The sequence below is a fragment of the Crocuta crocuta genome, unplaced genomic scaffold, assembly GCF_008692635.1.
Source record: "Crocuta crocuta isolate KB4526 unplaced genomic scaffold, BGI_CrCroc_1.0 scaffold290, whole genome shotgun sequence".
In the NCBI taxonomy this organism is placed as follows: Eukaryota; Metazoa; Chordata; class Mammalia; order Carnivora; family Hyaenidae; genus Crocuta; species Crocuta crocuta.
In genome coordinates, this window is record NW_027527429.1 from 8,309,965 (window position 1) to 8,318,286 (window position 8,322).

Genomic DNA, 8,322 nt, shown 5'->3' on the forward strand with positions numbered 1-8,322 from the left:
GCTTTGCTGATTTCCCATTAATAACAGTCTCTAAAACCACATCATCTACCTACCGACTCCAGTATAGTCTTCTCAAAGACGTCCAGTCTTCGTGTCTCCAGAGCAATGCCAATAGCTTGCTTATACTTGTGATCATCTAGACATCGCTGGAACATTTTATTTACAATTCCTTCTAATCTCTGGTCAATTGGTTTTTTTTCTCCTTCTGGCAAATCTGCATTTTCCACACATTGTTTGGTGTAGTGATCAATGCATTTTGCTATGAAGAAAATAAAATAACAAATCACCTCATAAACAGGGGTAAACTACTAGAAAAGACAAATGCCTACATTTATAATCATAAAAACTTATGGGATAACTATTAAGTAATAAGCAAATTTCAAAAATTTTAGATTTAAGAAGTTAAACATTCAAATTAATATTGTTCCCTTCATAAGTTATACTGGAGGGCTGACACACTAATTCCAATAAGGCTGATGTTATTCATTATATTTCTATCTTGTTACTACATTTTAACCAAAATGCTACTCTTCAACTTGACTGTGGTGCTTTATTAAGACAGAATTGGCTACAAGTGCTCCTTCACTTTCAAAAACAAATTATTTGCCATCATTGAGGATATTAAAAAAGACCTATTGTAACAACTGGGGCGCCTGGGTGGCTTAGTCGGTTAAGCGTCCGACTTTCGCTTGGGTCATGATCTCACAGTTCGTGGGTTCGAGCCCTGCGTCGGGCTCTGTGCTGACTGCCAGCTCAGAGCCTGGAGCCTATTTCAGAGTCTGTGTCTCCCTCTCTCTCTGACCCTCCCCTGCTCACGCTGTCTCTTTCTCCCTCCTAGAAATAAATAAAAAATAAAAAATAAAAAATAAAAAAAAAGACCTATTGTAACAATTATCACAGACCAATAAATTTGTATTAGACTCCTCATATTAGTAAAACTATTAGTTCATTGACAGTAAAGACTTTGTCTAAATCATCTTTTTAAAATGGTGGGGGCACCTGGGTGGCTCAGTAGGTTAAGTGTCTGCCGTGATTTCAGCTCAGGTCATGATCTCACAGTCTGTGAACTGAGCCCTGTGTCAGGCTCTGGCAGAGCATGCTGGGGATTTTCTCTTCCTCTCTCTCTCTGCCCCTCCTCTACTCTCATTTCTCTCAAAATAAATAAAACTTAAAATAAAAACACGAACACAGAATTCTAGTTATAACATCAGAGATATCTGAAAGTATCCCTTTGGACCACCTTGTGCAGCACTTCCCAATTTTTGAAAAAGAATACCAAATCTCTTTTAAGGATTCAGGTGAATAACGCAGTCTCTTCTAAATCAGCAATTCAAAAAAATAGCTACATTGCACACTCCTGCGAAAACACATCCTTGGGCTCTCTATAACTATGATGGAAAGCTTGATATTCCTGAAGACTTTCCTGAAGGGTATGCAGTCCTTTTTCCATTTGCTGTTCAGTTTCCAAACATTAATTTAAAGTGACACATCTTTGAATAAAACCTTACCTAGTTATAGATCAATTTATAAGAGAGCCTAAAGTCTTGCCAGAAGCCTACTCCCCAGTTCAAAAATAAAGAAACAAATGAGAAAATGATGGTTTCTAGTAGAAACAGCATGGACTATGAAGTGAGTAAGCTTCGGTTTTAAATTCTGACCCTCCTACTTAATAGCCCTGGGTCCTTATTATCTCAAAACCTGAGTTATAGCACCTTCCTCACAGAGGAGCTGTGGAATAAACCACGCCATGAAGAATGAGTGGCACAGTGCCCAGCACAATAATGATTTCTGGTATTAGAAACAACTCTATAAATTGCTGTCATTTAATTTGTTACTCATAATAACCTGACTGAATTTTTTCATGTTACAGAATGCTCACTGGAGTAGCAATAACCATAATCTAAGATAACTATCTTTGTGTTGATTAGGCAGTTTCTGAATATTTAAAAAAAATTTTTTTTTACTCTTTATTTTTCAGAGAGAGAGAAACAGAGTGCGAGCGGGGGAGGAACAGAGAGAGGGGGAGGCACAGAATCCAAAGCAGGCTCCAGGTTCCAAGCTGTCAGCACAGAGCCCAATGTGGGGCTCGAACCCACAAACCATGAGATCATGACCCGTGCCAAAGTAAGACGCTTTAACTGACTGAGCCATCCAGGCACCCCCTGAATAATTTCTTAGATTCATTCTTGAAATGTTTTGTGAGGTGAGCATCTTCATTATTACTGTTACTAATGTTATTTTTCTTTATGTCAAAAGATAATAAAGCACAAAATTGGAAGGCAGATCTAAAAACTCAGCTTGCATAAAATTATAAGATTATAAACTTCCAATTAAAATTAAATTTGGCAGAGTGCTTAGGTGGCTTAGTCAGTGAAGCAGCTGACTCCTGGGTGTGGTTCAGGTCATGGTGTCACAGTCTGTGAGACCAAGCGCTGTGTCAGGCTCTGTGCTAAGCTAAGCTTGGGATTCACTCTTTTCCTCTGTCTCTCTGCCACTCTTCTGCTCTTGCTCTCCTCACTCAAAAAATAACTAAAAAAAAGAAGATTAAAAATTAAATTTGGCAAGAGCAAGAAGGAATATGTATACTACAGCAAGAAGGAAGTCAACAAGACAAAGTCTTCCTAGATGGGAAATAATTACCTATAATAGTCTCCACATATTCAGAGTTATCATTGACATTGAAGAGGTCACCAGCTCCAAGTGCATAATTCAGAGATTCCTCAAAAGCCCCAAGGTGATAAAATACTTTAGACGCCACTAAGGCTGCAAACTGCCGACTCCGGAAACCTTCATCTTCATACAAAACTTCTCTGAAAGAAATTAGGAAGTATAAGCCTAGCTCAAACTATGATTTTTCTTAAAAATCCTAAATCTAAATATATTTAGTAACAGCAAATTTCTATATGAATAAGCCACATAACTCACATCCACAGAGATTAGCTGATCTATTTTAATCCAATTTATAGAAATAAAATAATTTCTTACATTTTATCTACAGATTCAGAAATTTCTGCCCAGAAATCATTGACAACTGCATTCAATTTGTGTAGTGCAAATTCCTGTAGAAGATAAAACCAAAATTCAATTTTGAGAGACTTACAATTACTTTTTCTTAAAAAAAAAGTTTCCAATAAATCAATGGCCAAATTCTCAGTTACATTTACTAAAATTTTTCATCTATGACAATAAAAAACTTTAATGACTTACGTTGTCTCTTAGGTTTACACACCTTGGTTTTTAATCATAAAACATCAGACTAGCCATTGATCATTCTTTACCATAATGAACATCTTTCTTCTCTGTATATGCAAAGTTGATTACCAGTCTGGATATAAACATTCAATTCAGGTATCTAGAGCCTGTTTACATACATTACAAATTTCAGTCAAATAAAAATAATTTAAAAATATGTGACATGTGAGAAATAATTTTTGTGTTTTCCTTTGATAAAGAAACAAGCGTGGGGGAAGCGTTCTGGTGCTATATTAAGAATTATTTACCTTAGCTTCGTTAAACTCTAGGGAAGACCAACTGCTATTGCCAAAATACTGTCCTTTGGGGCTAGATGTGAATGGGTATAGACTTGATAAGATGGCTATTTTAAATGATGGAAAATACACAAATATCACTATATCCAGAGTTTCACAGCACTCCTATTAACCCCAGTTAATTTTTCTTCAACTCATACCTTAAGCTGTGGTTCTTCCTCATCCAGAAGAGAAATAATTCCAGCTATAAGACAAAAGGTTTGAATTGATAATGAAGTATATAAGAAAGAAGCTACTACTTAGTCAAAAATATATCACAGCTGGAAAAAAATAAGTATTTTTTGAGGAATGACTTCACTACAAGAATGATTATTTTTCTTTATAACTGTAAGTGCTTATATTTTGAAGTTTAAGAATTACGTTAACAAACCGTTATGACACCATGTGTATCACATTATTTGCCAAATTTGGTAGTTTTCTAAGGGTGGTCCTTGCATCTACAGCATTAGCATTACCTGAGAACTGGTTAAAAATGTAAACTGGCCCCATTCCAGATCTACTAAACCAGAAATTATGGGGATGGGGTCTAGTTACGGGACCACAAGTTTTCCTTGTGATACTGATAATAATACAGTTTGATAATCACTAGCCTAGTTTACTGATCAAAACAGGAAACCCTCCCAGACAATTTTAGAACAATTATTCACAGAAAATAAAACAACAGTCACAAAATTATTTACAAAAGTAAGAGAGCCATCAACTCAACAGGGTAAAATACATCAATTACTTCAAGGCACCTCCGTTTTATGACAAGTAACCTAGATGTTATATTAAATGATGAGCAATTTGACCGGTTCTGACTTCCAAGTACCCAAGCACAGTGTTCCCCACATGACCCTGAAGTGTTAACACTAACACTGGAGAGTAAAGTAAACAACTAACTTCTCCAAAAGAATACACCTTGAAATAGGGTCATAGGTCAAAGGCATTATTAGAAAAAATATACGGGAAACTAGACCACAAAGAAACCGTATCTCACAGATATGTTTTCCATGGAGGTCTTAAAATCATTCTGGAACACTGAGTTGAAACTGAGTTGATTAAAGTTGATCAAGACAACTTTACTTAGGAGATGTCGCCATTTTTAATTGGTGTCGGTTTGCCAAATACCTCCAGCAGTCTTTAGACAGCCATACAGAAAAGGATACAGAATTTAGTCAACAAAGTCACACCATGGTACTGGCTAGGTCATACTGCTATTCTAAAAGCACAAAAGCAGACAAAAAGAACCTCTTGATACTCTAGTTTGGTAGGGCAAGTCCAGAACAGAGAGGCTAAACTGACAGAATGGAGAGAAAACAAATGAAAAGATGTAATGGGTAGGATTGTGAAATAGTGACATGGAATAGCTGATGGACAAGAATGCTTTAAATGTGGAACAGATCATGAACAACAGAACACTTCATCCACATACTAAAAATGCTACCCATTGCCTATCACCAGTCAGTGATGTATTTGAACTGCTTTTACCAGAAGAGGTGATAAATTTTTTTACACTCTCTTGTTTGGTTTCACTTATGACTAATTTGTTACATGGTTATCCTGGCTTAGAAATACAGCCTTTGTTCATGGAACACAACTAAATCACATACTCGACACTCCATACACAAATTTTTCTCATCTTAAAAACAAAAGAACATTCCTTTGGACAGAGAGAGAGAGGAGATACACAAGGAATGTGAAAAGTTTAGCATGCTAGAAAAATCTCTTCTGCGTAATAAAAAGTAAGCAGATATTATGTAACTTACCTAATCAGTTTATAGAAATCTTTGGATGTGATTTATGAATACTGATGTTTCAGTGGAAACAGCTTAAAAGTTGAAAGTGGTTGTCTCCAGGGATGAAGAAGAGGAAAGAGGAGTGGGAAGCTACTGTTTTAAAGCTTTTTAGCATAATTTCTCTTTCTGTGCCTATATTATGTTCAAAAAAAAAAAAAAACCCACACTTAATCTTGAATCTCTCTCCTGTAACCACCTATCTCTCTCTCCACTCCCTTTCTCTGCCAAATGTTTTGAAAAATTTAACCATACACATTTACCTCTTATTCACCACTGCTTTCTTAGTGCCTAGCAAGTGAGTAGAGAACAAATGAAGAAATAAACTGATGATTCCACACCAGAGCCGTGAAGCTAGCCTGTTTAGCACCTGGGACAGATCCTAAGCCACTGTGAGCCAAAGGACAGGAAATAAGGTGACAAAAGGTATGGGGCAGAAGCGAAGTAATCCAGTAAATATAACAAATGATAGTAACAAATACAAACTCACCACAAACACAGTATATCACCACAGTCTCAGAATAGTACCTCAAAGGTCATTATTCTTGCCACCCCCCAAAAGGTTTGAGTTCCTTCCATCATATTCCCACCAAGTGCTTTTTCAGCCTCTAAAATACTTTAGGGATCGATATATTGATTTGATGAGCTAATGATTTCTTCATTCAAGACATCCTTGTGAACTTCTGCCATCTGCCTGATGGTGCTCTAAGAATTATGAAAACGACAAGTTTGTCGCCCAAAATTGTACCAAAGAGAAAGACAGCAATCAGGTAAGCAAACGAAGTAATCACAGGACTGCGAGAAAGGGACAGCTCAGGGGAAGCGAGGCAGGCAGCACGTTTTAACAGAATGATCAGGAAAGATTAACATTCAAACTGAGACGAAAGATGGAGACACTAGGGGAAAACCTGAGGAAAAAGAGTCTAGAAAGAGGGAACAGAATGTGCAAGGGTCCTCAGGGAGGAGAGAAACTGACATATTCAAGGAACAGAAAGAAGGCCAGGTGGATTAGGAGGCAGTGACTGAGGAAGACTTTAAAGCAAAAAATAAAAATAAAATAATAAAACGATATCACGCGATTAAAGTTGGAAAGAAAAACACTCTGATTACAACAAGAAGAATGGAATGCATGAAGATAACAGTGGAAAAACAAAACCTTAAGGCTGTTACAGACAAAAGATAAAGGTGGTCCCTGGCAAAAACGCAGCGGTGATGAGTGGATGTGAAACGCAACGAGGCCCACATTTACAAGCAGCAAGAGACTTCATGCTTATTTTATCTTTAGAGAGGTGGGACTGGAAAAACTCTTCCCTAATCGACCTAAAATGCCTCTCATTTGTATTCCGTGGGGGCATAAGTCTAATTCCAGGTACAGGTGCCAGCTCTTGAAGTCTTCGCAAGTAACTCTTAGGTCTCTTAGGGTCTCCATCAATTTCTTTAAGCAATCCTCACAAATAGGTGGTTTCGAGCTCCTTACGAGTTATTCTGATCACCAGTCTGTTGACGACAAAACGCTTGAGGGACAAGCATCCATAAAACAGGACGAGAAGAGAGTGTGCGAGCAGGCCAGCAAAAAAAACACCCCACCAAGGATGTGGCCGGCTATATGCAAATCAACTTGTAGTAGGGGGCTTAAAACTCGGCACTCGGCCTGTACAGCTTATCCCATTTCAAAGGTCATTACCCGAATCTCCACAGACAATCAGCGCACGAAGCCTGCCCCGCACGCCCGTGAACTCTTTCTTCAATGCAGAATGTCTGCTGAGCATCTAGCCTCCGAACCACAGACCGACTCTCAGTATAGTGCTGCCTCCGGGTGTTTTCTTCCCCGAGCGCAGGTGATCCCGGGGCGTTTTACCTGAGTGCTCCTGGGACAGGCGCAGAAGCACCCCGCCTCGGAAGCCGTATCGGGAGAATGGGGCCAGAGCACCGGGGCAGCAGCGAGGCCGCCTTATCGGCCGGCCGCACGGGGGAAGCCATCCCGCCCCAAGCACCTGCCACAACGCCCTGGGATCAGACGGGCCCCCACAGGGCCAACTTCGGGAGGGGCAGAATTGCGAACCTCCACGGCCCCGGGGTCGGAGAAGGAGCCAGGGAGCTGCTGGGTCCGGGCACGGGGGTGTGACCGGGGAGGGAGGGCCAGGCGGCCGAGCCGGCGCGATTCCGCCGAGCTGGAGGGGCCCTCAGAGAGGCCTGAGCAGACTGCCAGCCCCCGGCCCGGGGCTGGGCCGTGGGCAGCGAGGGGCCGCGCGGGCCGGCGCTCCGCCGGGAGGTGCCCAGTCACCGGCCCTGACTCAGCTAAAAGCCGGCGTGGCGGCTCCTCCCTTTCGGCGCCGGCTGCGGTCGCACTCACCAGCTGAGGTGATCATGGCTGCGTCCCGCACAGGCCTGCCCGCTCGCTCGCCGTCCCGGCCGCGCCGTGTGTCTGTCAGCTCCGGGCCCGTCCACTCCGCCGCGCCTGCTCGCTCTCCCGGTGAGCTGCTCAGTCAGTAGCCTCCTCAGGCCGCCGGCTCGCTTCTCTTCCAGGACCCCGCCCGCTTCGGGGCTGCCCGCTGCCCCGCCTGCTGCTCGGGGCGAATTCTCCCCCGGCCTGCGGTTTGCTGCGCCCCGACCGCCGCCCTAGCCCTCGCTGAAGGGTGCACGGAGAGCTCCATGTTTTCTCTAACCCTCACTGAGGTTCAGCGCTCCTGCTAGAGAGCGGACCCCACCGCGCACCTGAGATCAGGCTTCAGAATAGCCACCCCCAGAAAGAGGACCCCACCATCACCCGCCATTGCTCAGNCCTTTGGCAGTAGGGCAAAGAGCGTTTTCTTAGAGAAATGAGTTTCAAAGTTTTTATTTATTTATTTTATTTTTTTAAATGTTTATTTATTTTTGAGAGAAAGAAATGCAAGTGGGATAGGGGCAGAGAGAGAGGGAGACAGAGAATAAGAAGCAGGCTCCAGGCTCTGAGGTGTCAGCACAGAGCCTGACGTGGGACTTGAACTCACAAACTGAGA

General features: G+C 41.7%; 1 protein-coding gene across 1 annotated transcript in view; it reads right to left on the bottom strand.

Annotated features, from left to right (window-relative positions):
* Positions 1 to 7,839, bottom strand: part of PSMD1 (proteasome 26S subunit, non-ATPase 1) — a 98,069-nt gene extending 90,230 nt beyond the window's left edge. The window contains exons 1-5 of the mRNA XM_077758085.1: positions 7,677 to 7,839; positions 3,689 to 3,732; positions 2,986 to 3,059; positions 2,641 to 2,810; positions 54 to 259 (exon numbers count right to left, since the gene is read on the bottom strand). Of these exons, the coding sequence (XP_077614211.1) occupies positions 54 to 259; positions 2,641 to 2,810; positions 2,986 to 3,059; positions 3,689 to 3,732; positions 7,677 to 7,692 (510 nt within the window). The 5' untranslated portion in view covers positions 7,693 to 7,839. The remainder of the gene's footprint in view (positions 1 to 53; positions 260 to 2,640; positions 2,811 to 2,985; positions 3,060 to 3,688; positions 3,733 to 7,676) is intronic.
* Positions 7,840 to 8,322: the final 483 nt, after the last annotated feature.